This window comes from Centropristis striata, chromosome 17, assembly GCF_030273125.1.
Source record: "Centropristis striata isolate RG_2023a ecotype Rhode Island chromosome 17, C.striata_1.0, whole genome shotgun sequence".
NCBI classification, from domain to species: Eukaryota; Metazoa; Chordata; class Actinopteri; order Perciformes; family Serranidae; genus Centropristis; species Centropristis striata.
In genome coordinates, this window is record NC_081533.1 from 22774873 (window position 1) to 22802289 (window position 27417).

The following is a 27417-nucleotide window of genomic DNA, read 5'->3' on the forward strand; positions in this document are numbered from 1 at the left end:
CCTTCCATTGCCTCACATGTTGCACATGACAGAACAGAGAGGAGAGACAAAGAAACTTGAAAATAGAACCAGTAATTTCAAATAGTATTTTAAAAGAATTGAAAACAGATTTTCTACATGCACACAGCTTGTGAAAAAGCTATAAAGAAAGCGATTTTCAGTTCTTCCCTTGAATGTTTAAAACTGTAGAATAAAATGTGGTTGAAATAAAATAGTGGTGGAGTGATGGTGTTTAAATTGGGGTGCTACACTAAACTAAAGTACAGTAGAGCTGCAACTAACAATTAATAATCATTATCAATTAATCTGCTCATAATTTTTCCAGATTAAATCCAAGGCAACATTTTCAAATGTTACAAATGTCTTGTTTTGTCTGATCAACCATCCAAAAAATGTTTTTTTTGTTTAACATTTCATCGATTATTGATTAAATTGATGCGTTTCATTGATTATTGATGCATTCATTGATTAAAGATGCAAGCCTACAACATTACCAGGTAACAGTGAAACTGAAACGAGCATAAGAGCAAGACTGAAAACGCAGAGTCAAAGCTGATACATTCATCTCTAGATAAAATCTACAGAAAAAGCCAAATCTGTGTCAAGTTGACACAAGTTGGTTTTTTACACTATAAGAAACCAGGCCAGTTGTTCCCACTCTTTTTGCTAAGTTAAGCTCCCTGGCTGCTGGAGGAGGCTTCATATTAACAGATATGAGAGTGTTATCGATCCTCTCATCTAACTCTGGGCAAGACATCAAACAAGCATACTTTCCAAAATGTCAAACTATTGCTTCATATCTACAGCAAGTGCATTATTGAAAGCTTGCCTGCAAACTGCTGACTGTCACGCTGTTGCCTAAAGTGAAAACACACTGCTGTGAATATCAAAAGGATGAAATCAACTCCTTGAATCACTGTAGATGTTTACAACTGCACAGAAAATCTCGATCCATTCGACACTGTAATTCACACTTAAACAGAAATAGCTGCAGTAAATGAAAATGCACACTAATGCACTTTTAATTTAAGCGAAGCAATTATCGCTTGATACTGATAAGCTGACCTCTAATATGAAGGTTAAGAGCACCCTTGCCTCTAGCTCTGAGATATTTGGCTCGTTAAATATGTAAAAGTGAAAACGGGGTTCACGTTAGGTTCGTCTTTGTCTTGTTGGTCTGGACACGCCTTCTCCCTCAGGCCAATCAGTGCCTTTTCTGATTAATCTGTCGCTTTATAAAGTGCTTTAATAGTCTCCCTCTTCTTTCTCTGTTTCTCCATCTGTCTCACTCAAACACACTAGCTCAGTGTGTCCTATCAAAGCACTTCACCACTGGCAACAACACACACACACACTCGTACAAACACTCGTTTCCCCCTCTTTTGCAGCTCAATTGCTACCCTATATTCATGTCATTCTCTAGGAATCTCTCCCTCGCTCTCGTCCTCCCCCTCGGTTAGAGTTGCCCACACCAGCTGTCTCTGCACCTGCCCAACTGCCCCCTACTCCATCACACACACACACACACACACACACACACACACACACACACACACACACACACACACACAGTCATGTACACTCACAGGCCCAGCATGCTGTGTGTGCACACTCATGTGTCACATTAACCGAATGCTACTTTTTTCCAGTCCTTAACATCACACACATTCTCTCTGGTACACACACCTCACACACACACACACACACACACACACACAGACACACAGACACAGAGACACACACACACACACACACACACACACACACACACACTTGGATTAAAGAATTATAAAATGAGCATTAATAAGTCTGAACTGGATAAAGTGTGTGTGTGTGTGTGTGTGTGTGTGTGTGTGCATAAAGGGTGGGGTATGAGGATTTAGTTCTGAGCAGGACAGCCTGTGTGTGTGAGATAGAGACTGGAGGTGACAGACAGACTTACTGTCAGCAGTCACACACACACACACACACACACAAGTTGACATGTAGACACGCTGTAAGCAGCAATGCGGACAAAATGTGCAGAAACGCACACTTTTAAGAGTACACCATTAACACACACACAGACACAATGACACATAAGCTGAGATTTTTACAGAATATCAAAATGAAAGCTCTGACAGACAGACACAAAGGTGCACACATGCTTACACTGCAGACATTCTGACGCTGTCTGTTATTAACACTCTCTCTCACATACACACACACACACTCTTTCACACACACACACACACACACACACACACTGTGAAGGCTCACACAAAGACAGATCTGCACAACATGCGGGCTCCATGTGCTACTACATACAGTAAAGAAAGCGAAGACAGAAAATGTGACAAGACAAAGAAACAAATAGATACAAAAATATTCTTGCTCATAAAATCACCTTTACTTTTAACTTCTTACCATTTTATTTCTTACATTACCAGCATTTTATTTTTATTTAATACCCGTGGCATGCTCACTAGGTAAATGAAACGCACTAATTCCAGTTCCTGAAAAGCGATTCCATTTAATACAGCTTACTTGAAAATGATTCGAGAGAGAAGACTGTTAAATCTGCTAAAGGGGGAAGGGAACGCCAAGAGGAAGGAAGGTAAGAGGTTAAGGAGCATATCGAGAAGAGGGAGCAGCTGAGTTGAGCAAACCAGGAGGGAGGGAGGGAAGGAGGGAGGGATGTTGAAAAAGGCCGGAAGACAGGCTTCAGAGAGGAGACACAAAGAAAGCCGGGAATCACGAGGGAGGATTTCCAAAACAATCTTCCAGACTGACTTAGTGAACTAGTCTGCAGTCTGGAGGGGGTTTTACTGCTGGCTGCAGATGTGATCTGGACTGAAAAGGTGCCTACAAGATATTGGCACACACTGCGGGATTGTAAACAAAGCCGTGCAGTGTGGAACTGTTCAAAGAGGAAAATCTGATTTATTCTGAACCACAAATCTTTTCAGTACAGCCACAAAACATCAGCAGTTTGGATGTTTGATACATTAAACAAGTCACTGCGATTTAAAGTGGTACTGTGACATATAGTCTAGTTTCAACAGACATTCCCTCATATGGTGTTTTGATGACATCGCTCCACAATCTCTCATAGGTGTACAACAGGGGAGATGTATCATGAAGTGGGATTAGTGGGTTAACCAGCCATCTTCAAACTTCACTGTGGCTTTCTGGTATCACAAAGCTGTATCACTAAACCAAGATAGGTCACCATGGTAACCGATGCAGCCTCATGGCGAACCTACTCTGGAGCAGGTTAACTTCAGAGGATTTAGGCTTTTTGTGATAATGACTGAAATAAAAGGTGAAAAAAATGTTTCCTTTTACTAGAAAAAACAAAATCCACACACTGGTAATGAGCTTTACATTACTTTTACCTGTTTTATTCATAATAGTTTGATCATCCTAACAAAAAAAGCAGCAAAATATCACTATGACGGATCAATGAACGATCCATTTATCTTTATTATTCATTATATTATATTATATCATCTTATTATATTATATCATCTTATATCCATATTTTCTCTTGACTACTGAACAAAAGACCAACAGTATTTCAAAAGCCCTATGTTATACAACTCTAACTCCCACACACACTGCTTTAAGCCTTTATTTTAATATTTAGATATTATTCATGATATTTAAGGAATATCAATTTAATTCTTCTTATTCTATTCTAGATGTGTGACTGTTGTTGTATTGTGTGTACAGTAAAATAAACTGACCCAGTCACCCACTGGTTTGTACATTACCATTTTGGAGCCTCAAATTTGACATTCTGGTTGTTGTTATCTTTTGTTTTGTCTGTTGTTTTTTTGCAGCAAAAATGATCTGGACAACAAGGTGGATCTGACTGAGAACCTGGCTACACAGTGCAAAGTCGCTGCAAAGTTAGCTTCAATAACTCAAGGTAAGCAAAAAGAAAGCTGCAAATTTAAATGTTCAAAGTGCCATGTAGGGGTGGGCGATATGACCCTAAAAGAATATCACGATAGAATATTTTGATATTCTTGACTAGATGACAAAATACTGACAAATGTATAGAAAATATGATTTATTTGTATTTTAGAGTCCGTATAAATAAAAACCGAACAACAAAATAAAAATTTATCATAAAGCTAAATTGTAGTGTATGGTGCAAATCTTAACGGTTGCCATATACAAAAAAAGTACCGTTTGACTCTTCAGAGCAAAATCGGAAAATAATAAAATTAATTCTGCAAATGTCAGTGGTGGAATGTTATTAAGTAACTTTACTCAAGTGTGATTTTAAGGTACGTCTGCTTAACTTGCACATTTCCATCTATATAACTTTATACTTCTAGTCAGCTATATTTAGGTGCCAGGTTTAGTTACTTTTCACATCAAGATTTAACATAAAAAAGGTGATTTCTTTTCATCAATTTAGCCAATTTTTAATATAAATAGAATATATAAAACAATCTGAGTGGAGTACTTTAGCTTTTGTTACTTGAAGTTCATTTTGTTGCTGATACTTTTGTACTTGAACATAACTTAAGGTAAGTTTTGCATGCAATGATTTGATGTCACTATGTAAAGAAGTGGGAATGTAATTGTGATATGCATTTGTTTTATCATATAAAAAATATACAGGTATTATCGTAAATGTTAGGATATGGCACACCCCTAGTGCCATGGGTACGCACTGTTTACACCTGCAAGGCAGCCATGCACGAAACATACCCTGATTTATTGTCTAATTTACTCTAAATGGGGCCATAATTATCCTAAAGAAGACTCAACAACTGATTGAGACCATAAACTCATCAGGAAAATATTAACTAAGGCAATAAATCAAATGAGAAGTAGGGTCTTCTCATTTTCTCTTTTCTCATAGACAATTCAATGGGACTTCTTTTTGCAACCAGTGGAGACACCACCTGTTGGCTATTAGAAAGAATGCAAGTTTCAGGCACTTCTGCATTGGCTTCACTTCCACTTCTTTTAAACAGTCTATCAATTCCCCTCACTATAAATAACTGTTTAATGGCACAATCACCTGCAGGAGTCACAGTTCTATCTCATGTCATTAAAAAAAATACTCCACTTGTGATGCTACATCTAATTTAGAACTCTGTTTCTCATATGATGTTGGTGGTTCAGACAAACGGCTACTATAAACTGCCATATAAATATATTTTATTGTGGTCTTGAAATTTAATTACACTCTTCCTGACAAGCTTGCAAATATGATTCACACACCAGCACAATGAGGATGAGACAGGGAGGGAGCAGCAGACAGACAAACTGTCTGTCTGGAGGCTGCCTGCAGAACAGAGCAGAATGAGATGTGACAGTATGAGAGCGTATCTGTGTGTATGTGTAGGTCATAGTACTATTCCTCTCACAGGGGGCTGTGTACTGTGTACTGTGTACAGCGGCTGCAGGCTTGGACAGATCAAATGCCAGATAAAGCTCCCTCACAGGAACAACCATAAGCTACACACACACACATACACACAAGTAGGTCAGCGGCCCAGTGTTAGAACAAAAAGGCCGATCATGGCTACTGTAAATACCTCTGGAAAGGGAAGTGATGAGAGGGAGCAATGAAGCAGAGGCAGGGTTTCTCCAGGGAAGTTTGGTGAGAGACTAGATTCAGTTAAATACTTAATCATCTGTCAACAGTTTTTTCTTTAGACTGGCTTGATTTCTCGGTACTCTGACTGACTTTAAAACGCCCGACACAGGACTGTGATTTACTTATTAGACACGCATAATGCAGTTAAAGGCTACACACAGTGAGAGATGAACTATGCAGATATAAAAAGAAACAAGGATGTGAGCTTGAAATTAGAGAAACGGCTACTACACAAATCTACATAGCACTATGTAACTATTTGCACATACAGTATAGACACATGGAAGTTGACTGTTTAGCGTTATTTATACTTGTGTGAGGCATAGTCCTCCAATTGCAGTTATTTGCTTTTATCAGTATTTGTGGTGGTCATGTCGGAAAAGGAGCAGGAGTAGTGAGCGCCTAGTTACAAAACAATCGGAGGTGCAGAATCAAACATGTGACTTGCGGTGCCTTCATACTGTACCCAAATGACACGATGACTTTATATTTAGCGCATGTGACCCTTGTAGGGTTGTCAAAAGTATCGATACTCAAAAAAAGTATTGATACTAAAATGTTGTATTCGGATACGATACTCATTTTCAAAAGTATCAAGTATCTGAAGCTTGTTATCATAGTTGCAGTTTCTTTTTGCACAACTGTTTTATTATTATAAATATTTAACCTGTGGTTCTGTTAAATTTTACATGTTGCATTTTTCTTGTTGATAAAAATATTTCTGTTAAATTTTGGGGTCTTTGTTTTTATCCTTGTGGTATCGAAAATGGTATCGAGTATCGAATATTTTCCTGAGTATTGGTATCGAGTTGAAAATCTTAGTATTGTGACAACCCTAGACCCTTGAAGCAAATTTTCAAGAGAAATTTTGAAACGTCCAATAAAGAAAATGTGAATTAGGGACATTTCCATCAACAAGTTTTGAGCAAATAAACAAAGCTGCATTAACGTACTTTGGTCAGAAGATGGCAGTGTAATGTATCGCTATAGGTTAATGGGTCAGTAGCAGAAGTAGCAATCACGCAAGAGAGAAAAAACAACAAAAAAGAGGTTGCTAATTGGACAAAGTTAGCCACCCATGAGCAAAAATGGAGAAAAGTATTCAGGGATTGGATTCAACTGGACAACTTTTAATTGTACTTCCATGTCAGCTTGGAAACAGCTGATCAGTCAGTCACATAGAGTTAATTGTTCTGTATGTCAGAACATATTCGGAAAGCGTTTCCATCTTCCATTTAACATATTTACTATTTTTCGAAAAACATAAACAAACACCTCAAGCGAATTAAAAAAACTTTAATGCACATTTTTTAAAGTTTTATCAGATTTTGATGTTTCCATAAAGCTTTTCTCATGCATATCTTTAAATGTGCATCTAAATTCGTTGATGGAAACATGTCTTACGGTCAGCATAAACCTTGTTTTAAGTCCTTTTTAAGTCGCTTAAAGACGCACGTCAATTCTGGATCTGGTGTTGGAGCTAGGTTGACCCAGGAAAGAGTAGTGCAGGCTGGCTAGGGAGATCCACTGCTCACAGTATGGAGATTTGAGCAATAGTTTCAATGTCTTGTCCATTTCCTCTGTCTGCGAAACACTGGAAAGTTTCAGCCATACATGTTTGAGCCTCTTGACTTCTGAGTCTGTTGTGCATTGAAATTAGCTACTAGCAGACGTATCAGAATGGTAAGTGTAGTTAGCATCTGTTATTATTTGTTAGCTTGTAACTCTTGGATGACGGCATTACTGGTTGTGAAACCTACAAGAATATCTGCTGCGATGGTTCAGTGTGTTTTCACTCTCTGTACTGACAAATATGCTCTTTGCTGGAGGTTTCAGGTTTCTTTTACAGCTTTCGAAGATGTCATGTACCTAATCTAGCTTTCCTGGCATATGTTTGAATCTCAGATTTTAGGGAAGAGCAAGGACATCTCTCCTTTCAGTAGAGGAATGAGAAAACACCCCTAGTCAGTAAAGTCAAGGTCAGATACTTTAAACGTAAGAAAACACACTTTTGAGTGGAGGGGATATTTGATAAGGTGGATATAAGCCAATGCAAGTGTGGGAAGCTTCATGTGTAAGTAGGTCACAGAGGCCACCTACAAGGATTACACAGCATGACTTCCAGCGATAACACACTACATAGCTGATTCCTGTGATGGGATCTGTGTAAACTGTGTGTGTGAGTATGTTTGGAAGAAGCCGGGCCAGAGAGAGACGGATATGTAGAAGAAAATGATTAAAATGTAAAGAATTAAAGAGAGGCTGCTAAAAGCTGAATGATGAGCGATAAATCGCCACTTTTGCTTTCCTACTGCCGCAATAACAAACAAGGATAAAAATAGTCAGACTTCAGGATGGCCAGTCGCCCGTTTTGCAACAAAGACAAAGACAATGCTTTGGCTGAGTACAATGTGGGGATGAAAAGGGGGAAGAAGGACGTTGGAGACAGAGGGAAGTGATGGCTAGAGCAGGCAGGATGGAGGAAGGAGGATGAGGAAGGAGTAGGAAAAGTAGGCCGCGTGGCGCCGAACAATGTCGCCACTCACTCCAATTTCCGTGTTTGTGTGTGTGTGCTTTTACTTAATTAATCAGACTCCTTTCTACGCCATTTACTTCTTATATGTTTACTTGTTAATTCTCTTTATTTAATAGTTGTAAAGACGACACATGTACATGTAACCAGGGTTGCAAAATTCCGAGAATTTTCAATGTTTCCATTCAATGGGAATAAACGGGAATAAACCATGAATTTACAAAACTTTTATAGTTAAATCCCATAAATTCCCATACATTTACATTATTCCTTTAGAAAGTTTCCGATTTGGAATATTTCTAAAATTCCCCAGCTTAACTTCCCGTGGAAAGTTTCTTGAAATTTACCAGACATTTTCCACCCCTTTACAACCCGACATTTAACTAATTTTACACTGCTGCACTTTGTGCCTTTCCAATTCTATCTGTACTGTTTACTTTTTTGAGGTCAGTCCAAGTAGGAAAGTGCTTTTGCTGAGTGTTTATAATATGTATGAGTGTATGAGTTAGTATGTTCTCCTTTAAAATGATTACCAGAGACCGGATGACTTGGCACAGTGACACAGGTACAAATATGTGTGAGCTCTGACAATGACAAGTTACAGACGAAACCACTCTGCAGGCAGTGTGAGCACAGGCATAGCTGAGATTGTTTGGCTGTTAGTGTGTGATTTGGTTCTCACAAGTTGAGGGAACAAAGTGTCCACTCAGCAATTTTACAGCTCCACATCACTAACACCAGAGCAAGAAGGGTGCTGGTATCATTGTGTCAATTAGCTTCAATTAGTTCGGATCAATTGTTCAGGAGCTGTGAGTAAAATGTCTGAAGGCAAATCATCTGCTTAGATTTTCAGCCTATTTGCACTCAAAAAGCATGTTGAACACCTTTAATGGAGAGAATTGGATTGTGCTTTAATCATCTTTGTGTAATGGTTCAAATCAGAAGGCTTGAGCTCTAAATCATTCACTGCTTTGTCAATAACTTAAGCTCAGATATTGTAATTAGTTGTGATTGTGAAAAAGGATTATTGCTGCATCACAGACACAGAGAGCATCAAGTCACCCACCGAGCTGTGCAGAAGGACAGACAACAGCGAGGGTGAGAGAAATAAGAGAATACAGAGGTAGAAGAACAGAGGCATGGCTAAAAAAAAACTTGGATCAAAGAACACAACATCTGACGCAATCCAGATAAAAAAGGAGATGAAATCTCATGATAAGTACTGTCTTGTTTCACCAGCGAAGAACACATATTCCATTATTGCTCAAGTTCAGGACAGTGGTGGCTTGAGGATGAAACAGGCTCATGCAAAGATTCACATAATTATATCTGACTAAAGATACACGAAGGTTTCAGAGGGACTTCAGCTCACAAAGACTCGCAGATGAGCCGATAAGCACACCTTTAATCTCACACATAGTATGCATGTGCAGGCCTGTTTCTAAAAAACACTGACTGATTTAGCTGTTGCAATAAAACTGGAGGTGAGTCACACCGAACATGGAACTAAAACATATTTTGTGATGTATCTCTAATTATTCAACTTCCTTCCCAAAACTCAAAATGTGTTTCTGGAAATGATGGAGAAGCTAAAGGGATGTGGAAATGGTCATAGGGCTGGCTTTAAAAATGCCCTAAAGACTTTCTGTTTCAAATCAATGTTCATTTGAATGATCCAATATCTATACCTAAATATTCCAAGATCGATCATTTCATATATTCCTTTTCCTGCGGATGTGTGAAGCTTTAACCTGATTCGTCTCACGTGACCAGCCTCCAGTTCAGATTTACCTAGTGAGAGACTAGCACTCCTCAAATCACAACATGCCTAAAGGCAGGTCATCGGTTGCATTTTTGGATTTTAAAGCTATGAAGACAGAGAGGAGCTAGACAGGTGGAGTAGCTGAGGTGAAGTATTACAGAAATACCACAAATCTCTAAAAACCATTTAATGATACATCACCCAATCTGCAAAAACCAATGTGAAACAAGCCAACTGGAGAATGCATGTGTTTTATCTGACTGCTGTGGAGTCTTCATGTTAAATAAAAAGTACACTATTACCCCTTTTCTACCAAAGCAGTTCCAGGGCCAGGAAAACTGGTTCCAGAGCGGCATCAACTCTTTGCTGGTGTTGAACCACGACCCACTTACGCCAGGGGCTGGGGGCGGGGCTATCGTGACCAACAAGACCAACTAAAATGTGTATCATTCATTTTATTTTATTTGTTTAACTGCTATGTGATTGATATGGGCTAGCCTTGGTGGGCCAACTTTGTTCAGCTTACAACAAAGTCCGACATTAACTTCTAACAATCAGTGTTAATAAGAACGTAATATTTCGTCCATAGCATTCAAGACAAGCAGCACAAATGTGTTGTACATGTTGTATTTGGATGTCAATCTAGGCTCGCGAAACCAGGAGCAACATTTGTAAAGAGGTGATGTAGTCTGCCATTGTTGTTATACTTGCTGAAAGAGCGAGACATTTCCAGGTGTATACAGTGACGTAATGATGTGGCTCTCAGGTTCTGAGAAGATTCAAAAGTTGAACCAAAAGTGAACCAGCACCAGCACAGCAAAAGAACTAGGTTCCTGTTGGTCGAAAAGGGATATTATATAATGGCTTTAGGGTCCATTCTTAACATTAATATTGTAAATAATGCACTAGGTTAGATATTTCCTTGTAAAATGTTAGCATTAGTTCTGAGAAGGTCTTTGATATCCAAGCAAAACTGGTAATGTAGGTGAAATATCCGTAACTGCACTAATAATGAATCGAATCAGATCAATTTCGTAAATTAGAGACAATACACAATTCCCAACCCTTACTGATCATGGACAGGCCAATATGGAAACGTATTACTTTATAATATGACCAAGTCGCTTATTATTATTATTGAAGAAAGGATAATACAAAAAACCCTTTCTTGTCAATGTAACAAAACATATTTTAAGTTTAGAACTGCAAGCCATTTAAGGTGGTAATTCATGACAACCTTGTGACTGATCTGATAATTTGGTCTACTGTCATCTGATTCACGCACACGCGCACACAAAGAGGATAAGACCAGTATGAAAATAGTGGAAAACTACTGGGCTTGAACCTACTTCCTGTCATGCTCTCCCCCCTCTTTTTATCATCGTTATGTCTCCTTTGATGCCCTTCCTGTCTGGTTGGCATTAACACTCTGTGCCGCTCTCCTGCTTAAATCACTCTTGTAATAGGGCATTTCATCGTGTTAGGTCCACCTTGCTGCGGGCACTTATGAGCCAACGAGTGAGGAAGAATAGAAGACCGAGGGAGTCACAGAGGGGTCAACAAGGGTGTAGGGATTATTAGTGCTGCCTTGTGTCACTCATCGCCTGCTGCTTTCCATCTTCCTTCTATCTCTCTGACCCTCATGTGATTGCTTATCTTGAATCTGCAGCTCTTTCAATAACAGACACTGTTAGCTTCCCTGTTTTTCTACTTCTTTTCCTTCCTCCCAGAACAAGTTTGGCTCACAAAGTGTGTGACTTCAGAAAATGCAAGTTTTTAAAAGGTTTCCTCTCTGTTCTAATGCAATGAAGGGGTTAAAATTATAGAGCTACTTCCTGTCTGGTCACGTGACCTTGGGAGACAGCAGGGGGGGAGGGGAGTCAGAGTGATATCTGTGGGAAGTGGCAGGGAGTTTACAGAAACACTTTAAGACGGCAGAGTTGATAGTGTGTGTGTGCGCGCGCATGTGTAATTAATCTAAGTGCTGATTGGCTGTTGAAATAGACATGTGGCCTCGCATATAACCGTAAACCACAACCATCCCTAATCAATACAATGTACTTAATCCAGCCTGTAGTGTGCATGTAACAATGCGTGTGTGTGTGTGTGTTATTGTGCACCTTTATTGTGTGTGTGTGTGTGTGTGTGTGTGTGTGTGTGTGTGTGTGTGTGTGTGTGTGTCTGATCTTCATCTCGACTGCATCTAATCAGTTGTATGTACTTCCTCTCAGGAAGAATATGATGTCCTGTTTTGAATCAGAAGAAAAACAGCCTTCACAGAGACTAGAAAACATAATTTAATTGTTTTATCAGTTATATTTTCTTTACTCTCTCACACACCCTGCAGTGTAAGCGATAGTAAGGATTTAAATTTCAAAGATGATCTGTCTCTCCATGCACCTCAGTGTACCTAGGGCCACCTGTAGCTCCTAAATGTTTTTGTTCTATTAGAACCCCCTCTAAAAACAACATGTCCGCCTCATTGAGCACATCCTACCAGAGCCTCCATATGGTCTGACTCTGCAGCCCTGTCAGCCTTCCTGCTGTCTCACTACTGATAAAACAGCTCTGTCATGTAAAGCAGAGTCCGGTGGTGGTGGAGGGGGAGATGTGGGTATGTCATCGTGTCTTAGTGTGTGTGTGTGTATGTGTGTGTGTGTGTGGGTTGTTTCAGACGTATTGCAAGAGAAAGCCAAACCAAACGGGCTCCAAGTACAGAGAACATATCTTCGTATGATGCCAGGAAACATTCATCACTATAATTAGGATGCAAGCACAGTAGTTTTGGCAGTTCTTACACTGTAATCAGTCAACAATAGCATATATATATAGCATTAGTAGAGTTGAAAGAAATGCATAATATAGAGTAAAGTGATATCTTGGTAAAGGTTAGCTGAACCTAAAGCTGCTGATGGACTGGCCTGCTTCACACACACACATGCACACAAACATATTACTATAAATCTATTCAGAGAGTTAAAATGTAGAGTGTCACCCAACCATGACCCCCCCAAAAGCAGCCCAAAGTCATAGCTGCTCACAGTACGGTTGAATGATTCCCACATCGGCTTGTTTGGCCTGACTGAACGGTTCAGTGGTTTCTGTGTGTTGACTGGACATGTCTGTGCTGCAGCCTCTCTGGGGGAAACACTCTGGCTGGTCCCTCAGGGTCACAACCAGCCTCGGGAAGACTTGTACTGGCAACTGCACGGTGCCACCAGGCCTGGAGCTCTGCTGCTGTATGCCGCTTACTAACTACTACACGAGGGCAACAGATTGTCACCCAACTGTGAAGTCAAATGTAACAAAAGAGCAACATAAAACTGCTAAATATTAATATCGAGTTGTCCAGTGGCTACTGTTTAGCAATGAGAGTTTTGGTTCGATATTATTCTAAATTCCTCGGACTGTGGGAGGAAGCCACTGACCTAGGAGAACATGCACACTTGATACTGAAGGGACACACACACACACACACACACACACAGAGAGACACAGTAATTTGAGGTTTAGTATTTACATGCTGAGGTGTCCTAAAGCACATGCAGACATGTTTAAGTTTCACCAGTGTTTGTATCGAATGAAAACAAAAGTCAATGTTGTTATTTGACTCTACGTGACTTAACTTCAGGTGTAGCCTGTGCCTAGCTACATCTACAGTCTACCTTATGTTCTACTTGTAACGTCCATTTATTCACCTTTTTTAACCATCTTTTCTGAGCCTAACCATGTACTTTTCCCCTAACCTTAAACATGTAGTTTTGCTGCCTAAACCTGACAAAATTGCAACAGATTCACAACGTTAATGATGTGTTTATGATGGCGACCGTTATGTTTAGGTACAGTATGAAGACATGTTGATCTCCTGTCTACCGTAGGGGCACTAACGTAGAAAACATTCTGCTGGGTCGTATTGGAGGGTAGGGACGAACAACCTATGTGGTGGTGTGGTTTGGAGGACGAAACTTTCGAAAAAATTACTTTCCCTTACCTTAAAACAGGTTGTGCACACAACTAAAAAGAGCATCACCTACACAGATTTTTCAAAAGAAACCTCAAGTGTTAGAGATCCCCGTATTACTGTTGTGATCAACAGGTGATCTAAGGGAAGCAGCACAGGAACAAGTGTTAAGAACTAAGTACTGTACTGACACCCAATGAGGATTATTTCAGAAAAGTGTTGCTGTGAAAATGAGCAAATTCAAATTATTCTATCACTTAGTTTAAGGCAAATACAGTAAATATAACATACAGAGCATGTCAGACAATCAAAAGTTAGGAAGTAACAGATGACCAGATGCTAACTTTTAACCTTTGCCTTATATTTCCATACAGCTTTTAATGATTTGCATAAAGAAGTACAGCTTTTATCTGCCCGTCTCTCTTTATCACACTCACTCGCACAATGATTATCCATCTCACTCTTCTGCCCACTCCCATTACAAAATGCCCCGTGCTTCCATCTGAAATATGTGATCCAGGCAGCATCTCAAGTGCCCACTTTCACCCTCCACCTCCACTCTCCATTGCCTCTTGTGTCTGTCATTTCTCTAGCAGAGAACAGAGGACAGATCTGAGAGAGAAATCGCAGTGCTCCACAAATGAACACACAGACTGATATTGATGCGTGTGTAAGCATCTTGGGAAAATTCTGGGAAAAAGTAGCCTGAGGTGTTCAAAAAAAATAAAGGAACTCTGGAAAAAATATATACAGAAAGGAGACTTGGGAAGAACACAAACACACACACACACACACACACACACACACACACACACACACACACACACCTCCTCTACGAGCCAGAAGAGTCATTACCACTACAATTGGACTGAAAGACGAGATTATGTGCAGATTAAATTAAGAATGCATACAAACAAGGATTACAGCAGATTATCATTATGTCACTCTTGGCAAGTACTACTAACAAAAAGACCCCAACACTATTCATTTGCCATGTCACTCACTGAATGACTTATTCCTTTATTCTGCCAGTTTTAGACAGGAGTGGAGTGTCACAATTCTAAAAGGTCATTCAGGTTTCTTTTAGACATTCTTTCCATTCGTTTTCACCCACTTTGCCACAGAAATGTCCATGTTTATTTGTGGCGCCTTTTAATTCATTCTGCCATTATTGAGTTTTAATCCCAGTGGATTTTTAAAAGGATTAGAGGACATTATAATTCTTTCATACAGATCAATCATCAACACAACCTCTGACTCCTTAAACACTAAGTAGTCTAATAAGTGAATGCTTTGGTTCAGTTCGATATTTGATCAATCCGTCACAGGATATTTCAGCAGATTATTGCATTAAAGAAACAAAAACAGACAAGACAACACAAGACAGGGACTGAAACAACAACCCTAATAAGAAACATGATCATTCATTCATTCGTTTCTGTAGCTGATTTCTATTTTTAGCCGCCTGGCAACTCATTTACTCTCCCCGGAGGTTTGTTCAGTAGCCGGATCAAACCGTTTTGGTGGGTTTTATAGCTCTTACACAAACCAACTGTAAGTAGCTTAAAGTCATAATCCATCCAAAATCTTTTTGAGCATAAAACACACCGCTGGGCTGGAGTGGTTTCTGGAAAGTTTGGACGGACATATTGGTCACTTTTTTTGTCAGATTTTATAATATGGAACAGAAACAAAATGTTAATGACTTAACACTTGTGTTGATTTGTTCAATAGATACTGTTAATTCAGTCATTATGTGTAACATACTGTGTGTGTCAGAGATAAAGAGACTGACTCCCTTCCTGATGAATCAGCCTTTTTGCCCAAATATGGTCAGTTGTTCCTTCCTGCTCAATGACTAAATGCAAATGAGAAGAAACTGTCTTATTTAATTCACAACTGAAGTAGATGAACCATATCAATATCAAACTAGAAAATTTCCTCTGAGGAAATTCTGAAAGGGCCACGGGGGCTACTGCCAGTGTGTGTTCACTATGATGAGATTCTTCAGAAATTTCAAACAATTAATGCTAGTAATGTTATGATACTATATAATATACAAGGAGCACACCTACAACAAGCATTCCTTTTCAATTATTTATTTATACAGCAACCTATGACCTTTAACCTCAAAATGTGTGTGAGACATGTGTATCTGGAGGGGTGTGCACGCTTACGCGCGCATTTGTGTGTGTCTGTAGCGAAAATTGAATAAAGTTACGTGTGTGTGTGTGTGTGTGTGTGTGTGAAGTATGTGTATCTGGACGAGTGTGCGCGCGTGTGTGTGTGTGAAGCATGTGTATCTAGTGTGTGTGTGTGCGTGTATCTGTAACTGTAATCACATCAAAGGATCAAAGGCAATCACAGCAAAGATCAAAGGCTATCAGAGCAGCAATCAACAAAATTAACTGCCACCAACTGCCAATGCCCCGGAACAGTGACAGCAACCAGAGGTGGACAGACTGGAATTTCTGGCCTCGAACAGAAAGCATTTTGGCAAAACCATAATACCTATCATTGATCTGACTTCACTTTGAGCGTCCTGATTTCTTCCTGAACAGCTACATGTGTTTTTTGTGAAGAAAAATGAAGAAATAGCTTTGTAAGAGCAATCTGAAAAACTGTTAAATATGCTTTTCTACAGAAATCTTCCAGCGTTTTTAATATGGGAGTTATTGGGGCTGTCGGTGCGTGTTGGTGGCGCATCTGTGCGTCCTACGCCCAAACTATAATTCTGACAGCTTTACCAGAGGATTGTGAGTGAGAAGACAAATTTTCCTACTTACGTCGCAAAAAAATTCATATTCCATTGAGAAAAGAAATAGCACACCGATCCCGAACAAAGCACATGTTTTGATAATAATTTTTAGCGGGACAAAATTGTGTCCGGAAGAGGAAGAAGAAAAAATTCACAAGATAACAATAGTGCTCGGTTTTTTTTAGGGCCACGATTGCCCCGTGGCCCTAACTACATAATTAGAATTTCACATATTAGAATAAATGACAGATGACTGCTAACAGAATTTTCCCACCTCATTCATCAGTTTGTCTGTCATCAGTCTATTTATCTATCTGCCTACCAGCTGTCTGTCCATCTGTCCACACATCTTTCATGCTTCCATTTCTTCTCACAGCAATTTTTATTCAGATCAGTTCTCAAAATCACGCAGGAATCCTGACACGTGACCTCTACATTGCGATACCATGAAAGCTTAAGTAAGGTTTCACACAGCAATGACATCATGGAAGAAATATGAAGCCAACCTGGCACCGGTGCTCTAACCTGGCAAACTCTATGAGTGTCTGCTAACATGGTGTGTTTCTGTAAACCAATCCAACTGCACATCTATTACTATCTGCTGAAAGCTACGACCGACTTGTTTTAAAAACCACATCCCAACTTTGACATCATCCATCCACTTAGACATTGTGCACAGCTCCTGTGCAGCTTTATTGCCGTACAAAAAGTAAAATAAACACATTATGCTCACACAAAACAACCAGAGACATTGCATAAGCCATATACTGACATATGCTGCCCCGCAGTTAACCAACAATCACCTCGCGTATGCTCTAATGCATCTCCCAGGACTGAAATACTCTCCTGAGTGGATCTGTGTTACCTCACTCAACCTGCAGGCAGTTGGCATTACTTACAAGGAGACTTCACGACGAGAACGACTCCATTCCAAAGATTTGTGCCAGCTGCCGCCAACTCCAGACGCAACTGTTACATATTGGGACAATGGCTTCCTTCATTGTTTTAATATGGTTTCAACATCGAAGCCAATAAAAACACTTCAACGAAACATATTAATTTAAAAGCACCATTACAACAACAACACCCTGGAGTCATATACAGTAATAACACTGGCTTGTGTATTAAACTATATCACTATTGTGCCCATGCTCACTTTAAAAAGCCTCCTCAGGGGTGCTGGCGTTATCACAGAACAGCTATCAGAAGCATATGTACGGTCTTAAAGTGCATTAATTAAAAAAAGGGCAATGAATAAAACACTTTGGTTGGGACCGGGCAGAGGGCTTGTCTCAAACAAACTGTGATACATAGTTGTTCATTCAGAATAATGAGCAGGGAAGCAAAGGGGTAATTTAATACATCACAGTCATTATGTTTATGGAAGCAAAGATTCTAACAGTGTCAGTATTTACTGGAGGCCTATTAAATGTGCACAAACCATATACACAACTGTCGGAAGACTTGACCGGATAACTAAGTGGCTTTCAAGTCTGTAAACTGTCTCATGACATTAAACAAGTTACCGCCTGCAATTAGATTTCCTACAAGCTCCTGCGTGACATTATAGTACTCCCGATGTGCTCCGCTTGACTTGTAATGATTAAGGTAAAATGGTTTTGTTTAAACCTTTTACACTTGACTGAAAGCCCAACCTGTGTGACGGGGATGGAATGACGAGCTCATCAAGCTTAGCTGGAGCTGAAACATAATACTGAAGGGTTCAACACAGTGGAAAGGTGTCAGACAATCAGTATACTGTATGTGCAGTCAGAGCATGCTGGCTGACACATGACAGAACATGTGCTGATTGTGACAAACAAACAAGAAAATGAGACACACAGAAAAAGAATCAGAGAACTAGACAGGAATAATGGGTATACACGTACGTACACACACACACACACACTATTTATTAGTGTTGTCCATCAACTACATGCTTTGTTTTTTGAAACTTCATTAGTCAACTTACCTCTTAAACCTACCCTGTTGAGTTATACTTACAGTCACCAAAAGACATTGCATGTATCTTTGAGGACCAACCAACATTATATAAACAAATGCATTTCAGTTCTCATAAAAAAAATGACTACAGCATGATTTATATAAGTGGTTCCCAACCTCTTTGGTCTGAGGTTCCCCCACAGCCCTGTCATATGAGGTCATGTACCATTATCCTCTCCATCAATTCCCAATGTATAACACTACACAATATTTAAAAAAGTGGATTTTGTCAATATTTTCCATGCACTTTAACTGTCAGTATTCAGGGTGGTCTGGTCAATATTTGTCAGTTTGGTTTTAACTTTTTGTCCATTACTTTCAACCATTTACCTTGCAAACGACCTTAAGCACGATTCTTTGTGGTGTGTTTGTATTATATAGCTTGTCTTGTATATCTGGGTGTTTCACTGTGTTGTGTTGTTTTTATTTTGGAAAGGTGCTTACAATGTCATTGTGGGACATGTGCTTTTATTTTGAAAAGTTAGTGACAGGAAATAGATCATAGCTCTTATGGTATTTACATGGAGCTACGGTCTTTAAAAACAACATTGTGAACCATCAGTAAAAGAGTTGACCGTCATTCAGCCAGGCACACTACATACACATTCACTTTATTTTTAGCTAACTATTTAGACCTTTCATTGATTATTTTCAGCTATTTAAACCATTTACCTATTACCATTACGTTCAACTAACTATTATAACTGTTGCTCTTACTTTAATCTAATTATTTGAACCTTTTATCCATTACTTTCAGCTAATCATTTGAACTGTTTAGTCATTACATGTAGCTACCTATTTAATCTCCTGTGCTTGTTCGCTAACTAGTTGTCACACGCTTGCATCACATGAAGTTACACTTAACTTAATAAAATTGGATATATATTACATGGCCAATTTTTTTCGAATTTTACTTACTTTAATTTTCTTATTAAATAACTGAGTAACTCTACAATCTTTCCACATACCTAATGACAAATGAAGACGCAGTGGTTGGGAATCACTGGTTTACATATGTTTGCTAGCAAGCTTCATGCCATTTGCTGGCCTAATGTAGCTGCAGTTTAGCAGAATATTGTTGCATGTAACCAGGAATACATATGTCCTTGTTCATGTGCACAAAATACAAATAAAACTGCTCCTTAAAACATTGCTCCCTAGCACTACTAATGGTCAAAAACCCCACAGGGTAACCTTAGTTAATACATAACAAAAGATATTCACAACATGTACCAGGCTGCAAGACTGATGTTTCCAGCAATGGATGTCTGCATATTAGAATTACAAGACATTTATGAGTAATAGGTGACTAGTGTGAGCTGATGCATTCCACCTAACAAGTTTGGTTAACAGATGCACTGCGACAAATGACCCACATCCTGCTGTTCTTGTCAGCTAAAATAATTACTCAACAGACCTTCCCCCGCCAATGTGACGTAGTACATTCCTTTATCTCTCATCCCAACATTAAGTAAACCTGACTCTCATGTTTACTTTTAAAGGTAACAGACAGAAAAAAATGTTGTACGTAACACAAGTGCAACTTTACTCGGACATGTGAGTGTTTTTGTGTGAGTCAACAGGTGTGTATTGATTAGATATTGTGCTTTTGGGGGAAAGTGGTGTGTTAATATTGTCCATTTTCCTATGTACTGTGTTTGTCTATCACACACTTCCTGACAACATGCATAGACATTCCCCTGGATGACTCACATCCCTCTATCCCTCTCTTTCTTCATCCATGCCTCCTCGCGCTTGGCCTTCTTTACTTCCTTCCGATCTTACTCACACACTAACCAAAACACACGCTTGGTCTCTCTCGCTCACAGTGTCCTCTCCGGCCCGGTTGATTTATTCATTGGGTCTTAAAAATCACTCACATGGTCAGTCAGTGGGTCAGGCTACAGTTACATGCTGACTCACCCGCAATCAAACAGGAAAAGAACTGTTCAACATGTAGCACCACATGTGAGCTATTAACACGATGTGTTCATGTCTATATCTGTGTGCGAGTGTGTGTTTGTGTGTGTGTGTGCTGGTGTGGGGGGTGTTTACAAAGACACACTGGAGTCTTTCACTGCCGCTGTATAACAACCACTCTTTGTAATCACCCTCTTACACACCCTGAGCGAAACAGGGTAATACTGATTGGTATGCAGACCTTTAAGGGTAAGGTTTAAGCAAATTTTGCACACTCTATGTGTTTGTTTTTGTGCATGTGTGTGTCAGCTGGATTGACTTACTTGCACAAACACAACACCCGAATGTCTGTTGTAGTTTTATTGACCTATCACTTCTGCAACTGACTGATTGAGACCAAAATAGACTGATAGTGAGGCAACATAAATTAGAAATAATCCATTTACAAACTTCCTCAACTGCACTTTTTTAATCAATAACTGTTTGAATGGGAAAAAAGTAATTGTGTTCATTTATTTAGCCGTCAGAAGTTACTGCTTTGTTTTTAGCGCCTGATCGAGTGCTGCTGCAGTTGACAGAAAAGGGTCTTGGGGAACTACTATTATTAAAGCAGAGGACACATGTTACAAAAACACTTTCTCCCTCTCTAACATCCCTGCCTCCTCCTACTACTTTTTCCTTCTCCTCTTGCCATCCCCTCATTTTTTTCCCTTCTCTTCCCCCGTTTATTGCATTCCTGCTCACCAATCCTGCCTCTGTTCTCACTCGTATTCCCATCTGTGTTTATGTGTGTGTGTATTTGTGTGGCCACGTAGGGCCCTGAAGTTTAGGGATTGGACCGCCCACTCGCCCCTCTGTTAACTATGTAGCTACTGGGCAGCTGCAGAGTACTATACAAGCAGAAAACACAGCAAACTGAGAGTCTTTATTGTCAAATTAACATGTAACTGCACAGTTGCCATGGAAATGATACAGAGGCTGGTGTGAAATGTGTTCATTTTTACTAGAAGTGGTGTTGTGGGCTTGAGCGTAACCTCCACTTTCCTCCACTTGAAGCTCAAACTCACTTAACACCTTAAATACAAAGCAATAATAGAGTGGAGGCTCAATAATAACATCTGTCCTTAAAGAAACACTCCCCGATCTTAGTATGTGCCCAATACCCCCCTTAAATCCTAACATTTCCTGCCAACTTTGTGTTTATGTTTTCAACCTAACATGGTTTACAGTTGGGTTTATAATATAAACTGTGAAGTGGGCTTGACTTGTGGGATTTGAAGGCTCTATTGCAGGTTCCCAACCTTTCTGGCCCTTTGAGACCATTTCAAGCCGCGATATTTACGACTCTATGGCGGTTTGCCTGCAATCTGAATGTGCCAGAGGCGTAATGGGGCTACATATTGCTGCAGTACATACATGCTATACTGTGCTACACTGCCACTGCTCTGTTACACGCCACTACTGTCTCCTCCCACTTCTGCAATGCCAGATTTCAATGTAAATGGACACCAATATTGCACCTTTGTGAAATCAGTAGGAATGTCAATGCCGGCAGAGTTTGTTGCAGCGCTGCGGGACTCTTGCAGAAACGCAGTCTGACAAAGGTTTTTGTCTAATGTACATCCACAGCCCTATCATATGAACCATAATAATAATAATAATAATATAATAACTGAATGGCTTGAATTATAATTTTGCACTGAAAGAAAAAAAGGAAAACAGTGGCTTATTGGAAATGATGATTTTACTAAGCTTTTCTTTTACTAAATGGACCCAAGCTTTTTTCCACTGCATGGTTAACCAACATAAACATTAAACTAAGCCTTGTTGCCATGGAGTCATATTAAGGCTCGGCTGCTCACTATTACCCATAGCAACTCTGACTGATAGACTGACTAAGTGGCTGGATGAATATCTGACAAGCTGGCTGGCAGAAATGACTGGCTGACTGCTTGTAGCATGTTTAAAGGGATTATATGAATGGAAAAATAGCTCATTATGAATTCCCTGTTGTGTAAACTCCATGCCATTGTGTTAATAGCAGAAATATGGATCCAAGAAAGGAGAGAAATAAGGGAGATAAGGAATAATGAAGGGTGAAAAATGAAAAATATGGATAATGACGAGGGGCATTCCACCACGAATCAGTCACTTTTCAACCTCATCCCTTTTCACTTGAATGACATTTTTCCTCCATGTTACCTGATATGAGAGTGTGAGAACATGGTTTGATTAACTAGAATGCTGTTTTTGGTGTTGTCTATTCATCTGTAGCAGTATCAGATAGAAACCCAAGGGACCTTTCACATCATTAAGTTTACTGATCAACTCTTGGTTGATTTGCATGTTCTGCTAGAGCAAGCAGCAACAGGCAGGACATACTGTCTTAGTCCAAAAGAGACGAGCAAAGCATCATCCGCCCACAACCAGTGCCTTCAAAATAAAAAGAAAAGACCTTTACATGACTTTGCACGTGTAGATAAGAAAACTGAAGTTATATGTGAAATGAACCAAGAAATTGAAGGAAAGATAAAAGATCCACGTGTTCACTCATGTGACTGAACCCCCCCATAAACTCAGAGGTCTACTGCTGCACAATCAATAACAAGCATAAATGCTGCTGGCGTACAAAAGTGAATACTTAAAATTGAAATCTAAAACGATGTAAAACAATCAGATTTTAAATTATTTTTGCAAATTAATATTTAACTACAAAAAACACCAATTTCTTTTTGGGACAAAAAGTAAGCTTGTTTGTTAGCTTTACTGTGATCAAAAAACCATACAGCTTTGTTAAATTTTGAAAACAATATCTGTATCTTTTGGAGGGGTTGTCAGCCAACATGGCTCACTTTTAAGGGCCTGGTTTCATGAATGTTTGTCCTTTCTAGATCATCAAACCATGTGCTAACATTCTTCATTTAGGTTAACATATAGGGCAAAAAGTGTCCAAATCTAAAGGGGTGAGGTCAGAAAGTGACTTCTGGTGGAATGCCCTATGAGTTAGAACAAAAGACAGATCAAAAAAAGGAGTAAAAAGGAGTGATTTAAGGAGGTGAAAGAAAAGGAGTAGAATCCCAGGCCACATGCTCCATATCTTTTGTCAGCGAGCAGGGTTCTCCCAGTCCCACTCTGCTCTGTGACCGGCTCAAGCTGCCTCTCCAGTTACACTGTTCAGGAGCACGTGTTCCACATTTCCCCTTCTAAATGAGCCCAATGTATCTCCATCAGTGAACCGACTGTAAATTAATCTCTTTGTTGTCTAACAGCCGAGACAGAGACGGGCTGAGGACAATGAAAAGGGGAGAACCACTGTGGATGGGAGGAAAAAAATAAATTAAAAACAAATGAATGAGAGATATATGTCCAAAAGGGCGAAATAAATCAATATCCCATTTATATAAGAATAATTGAATAATAAACAATAATAACAATCCAAATCTCACTGTCACTTTGAGTCCTCTTTACGAGGGTTTTGGACTCTTTGTGACCCTGTTTGCTCAAAAAAACAAACAATAAAACATTCATGACTGAGAGACTGAGAGGATTAGTGAATGAATGATGGATGTGAGATGGATGAATGAATGATACATTGACAAAGACAAATATTCATCCTTGAAAATCCTTGTTCACTGTTTGCTACCACTCACCACTTTGAATTCACTAGAACACAGCACTGCAAAGATTTTCTCCTGAAAATGTACTCATACTTTTTTGACTCTGCAAGGTTTTAATCCATAACATATTAATCCACCATTGGCAGACAATCAAAGCACATTGATTTTTAAATCCTCTCTAGGCCATTTAATCACCTCTGCTGGCATGTGAGTCTCTTTAGTGTCCCTGCCACTTTATTATTATCCACATGTCACGGGATATCCCTGTAAATGCCATTAAAGTCTCAATGAAAGTGGGATACAATCTGGTTTTCACACCAGATTAAAAGACGGGTATCAGTTTTCAACCTAACTTTAGTGCATTCACACGCATGTAAAACATGGCTTGGAATAGGGCGCCACAGGAATGACTTCTTAAACTCAGAAGTAAGTAAGCATTTTAGCGCCCTGGGGTCTGTCCTCTCAAACTCAATGAGTATTTTGAATGTTTTTTTTGGTTAGATGCCTGAAATAAAGTCCATGGTTAACACAAGCAAAATAGATGTTTGTGTTTTAATGTACAATGTAAAATATGTTAGTTAATACCCCCACTTGTGGATTTTGGAGTTTTTACGTGTCTTTAGAAAAGGTGGTTGGTAACAAGTGGCCAAATGAGACTACAGTGGTTGTCGGGGACATTAAACGTCATAAGTAGTCCGCCTTACAGCCTCTAGTCGTGTTTTTCGGTGCTCTTACAAACTCTTGTAGATTGTAAATGATGCTAATAAACATTTTATTAGGTTACGGATTCGCTAGCTTGTCAAAATACTAGATAGCTTGTCGGAGACCAACTGAAGCATAACAGCTGTGACATTCAATTCATTTGACCATGGAGTAGTTCACTTGAGCATAACGTTAGCTTTTTACTTTAGTTGTCTGCATTAACGCTTCAAACTTAATAAAGGGGGTGTTAATTTGTAAAGATTATCCTGCTAAACAAAATGCGTAAGTATCAGAAACGTGTGTTTCCCACAAAGCTTTTTATCTGCAATGATACAAAACCCAATGCAAAAATCCCATAGCAGAATTCTCAATCGACCCCATGGGGATGCTGCTTCCGGGTTGGCCTACAGAAATACGTCATTTTGTTTGCCCTCAATAACATCTGGTTACAATTAGTTACACTTTGTCAGTGGATTGGATTTTGGACCTCCGTGTGTAAATGTAGAGACATTCAGAACATTAATAGCCAACCTGTCTGCAACCAGACAACTCCACCTCCATAGCAACACCCCTGTGTGTGTCAGTGTGTGTCAGTGGGGGCTGAAGAGAGGTAGAACATCTTGAAAGTTTTCCTCCTTACTAAAAACTTTTTCATCCTCTACAGATCAGCCTAAACTAGAGTCAGTATGTGTGATTTTCCCCCAGCCTCTTGCCTTTTTGTCTCCCTTAGCCTACTAGGAATTCTCCAAACCTGTTAAGTCGTTGTATTCCTCACGCTAGGAATAGAATGTGGGTCAATGCCAGCTCAGTAGAGTTGACATGAGCTTACCAACTACTGACGCCAGCAGCTACACCACAGCTGCCGCCAGGTTACATTAGGGCCGCACGCCTCTCCATGTGTCACCATAACCATTGGTTTGATATGTGATGGTGCAGAGGGACTCTAGCTTCTGCTGCTGGTTACGCTCAGTCAGCCAGGGAGGTCATAATATGACTCAAGACACATGACTGGACCCCCCACCCAGACTAATCACCCCTTTCCTATAGAAAGTACTTAAAAGTTTGCAATTAGAATATATCTGAGTGTAGATAAACTAGAGCCATAACCAATTTTTTTTTCTCAAATATTTTATTTTATAGAATAATGCCTCCTACTTATTTTTTCGCAGTAAACAATGTATTGAAGTATGATTTCCAGTCAGCTATTAATCCTAGATTAAATTAATTCACAGGTGTGCTTTAAAACAGCCTCAGCCAATCAGAAGAGAGAGGAAAGGCTGTCTATTCTATGATAAGGCTATAAAGCTGCATCAGCTACATTTAGCCTACCTGTGGGTGGGGGGCTGAAGTTAAACCACAAGGTCTTTACTGTGAGAAATGTCTGACATGAATTCTTTGTTTCTTGTGATGTCCACACTCTTTTCCCGTCTTCATTACCTCATCTACTTGCATATGGCCCAGATACTATAGCTATAGAACAAGCGAGGCTAGGCCAAAAGCAGCGACAAAGGGCCTATTAATGTTTCTTTATCAACAGTTTGCTTTAGGTCTGGACAGACAGACAAGCTCCAGAGCTCATAAACTGACTTGTTAGGTTATACCGTGGAGCCCTATTACTTAGCACAGCCGCCTGATCGATACGTTCGATCGGTTTCGAGGCCGGTTATTGTTCGGGTCTTTACCTCACAGTCGTAGAGGTCCGTTAGCTGGTCGATAATCCACTCCTCCAGGTTCAGTCTCTTCCTCAGCTCCTTACGGTCGTATTTGACGGTTACGCGTCCCTGTTTCCGAACGGGTGTCTCCGGTTCCTCTGTGGTGCCGGCCGGCGTCTGGAAATATACCCGGGGTTGAGGGCTCGTCTCCGGGCTTGTTACAGCAGCCATGGTCGCTCGGTTTGGGAAGAAAAATCCCCCCCGGAGGTGTGGAAGTGTGAAAGGGGCGACGGAAAGAAAGCGAAGCGGTGTGTGGACGTGCGGCTGCTCGCTTTTCTTCTCCTGCACTGAAAACCCCCGAGTGATAAATGTGTGACTTGGAATCCCCCGAAGAAACAACGTTGGACCTGATGCTTTTGTTGTCCAAAAACGCTCAAAGGGACATTAGCAAGAGCCGGTCGCTTCCACAAAACAAAAGGGAACGACGGTAAACGGTGAAACGTAAAGTGTAACCGGCTTATTGTGCTATTTACAGCATGCAAACTCTGCTTATATAAAAAGAGAGGCGAGCAGTAGCAGAGCCGGCCTCAACTCTTCATTCAGTACAAAGAGAAATCACACGTCTCTCTCTCTCTCTGTCCCCACGAGAGGTGCGTGCGCGCTCTCTGGCTGGACTCGAGCGCATCCGACGTAGCGCGACTAAAAAAAAGGAAAAGGCAAATGTTGATTTTTTTTTACAACTTTGAAAACCGGTTCGCTCCCCCTTCTTCTAGTTTCCTCTTCATGTACACCCCCTCTTCCCCTTAACTTTCACATGTAACCCCCTGTAGCTCATCTGAACAGTTTGCATGATAGGAATAAGACACATTCTGTGTGCTCTTACCCCACTTTAAAAGAATAAAG

At 39.9% G+C, this 27417-nt stretch overlaps 1 protein-coding gene across 1 annotated transcript in view; it reads right to left on the bottom strand.

Moving 5' to 3' along the window:
- ppp1r14bb (protein phosphatase 1, regulatory (inhibitor) subunit 14Bb) overlaps positions 1-27135 on the bottom strand; it is a 31294-nt gene extending 4159 nt beyond the window's left edge. The window contains exon 1 of the mRNA XM_059355327.1: positions 26545-27135. Within this exon, the coding sequence (XP_059211310.1) occupies positions 26545-26745 (201 nt within the window). The 5' untranslated portion in view covers positions 26746-27135. The remainder of the gene's footprint in view (positions 1-26544) is intronic.
- Between the last annotated feature and the right edge of the window lie 282 nt (positions 27136-27417).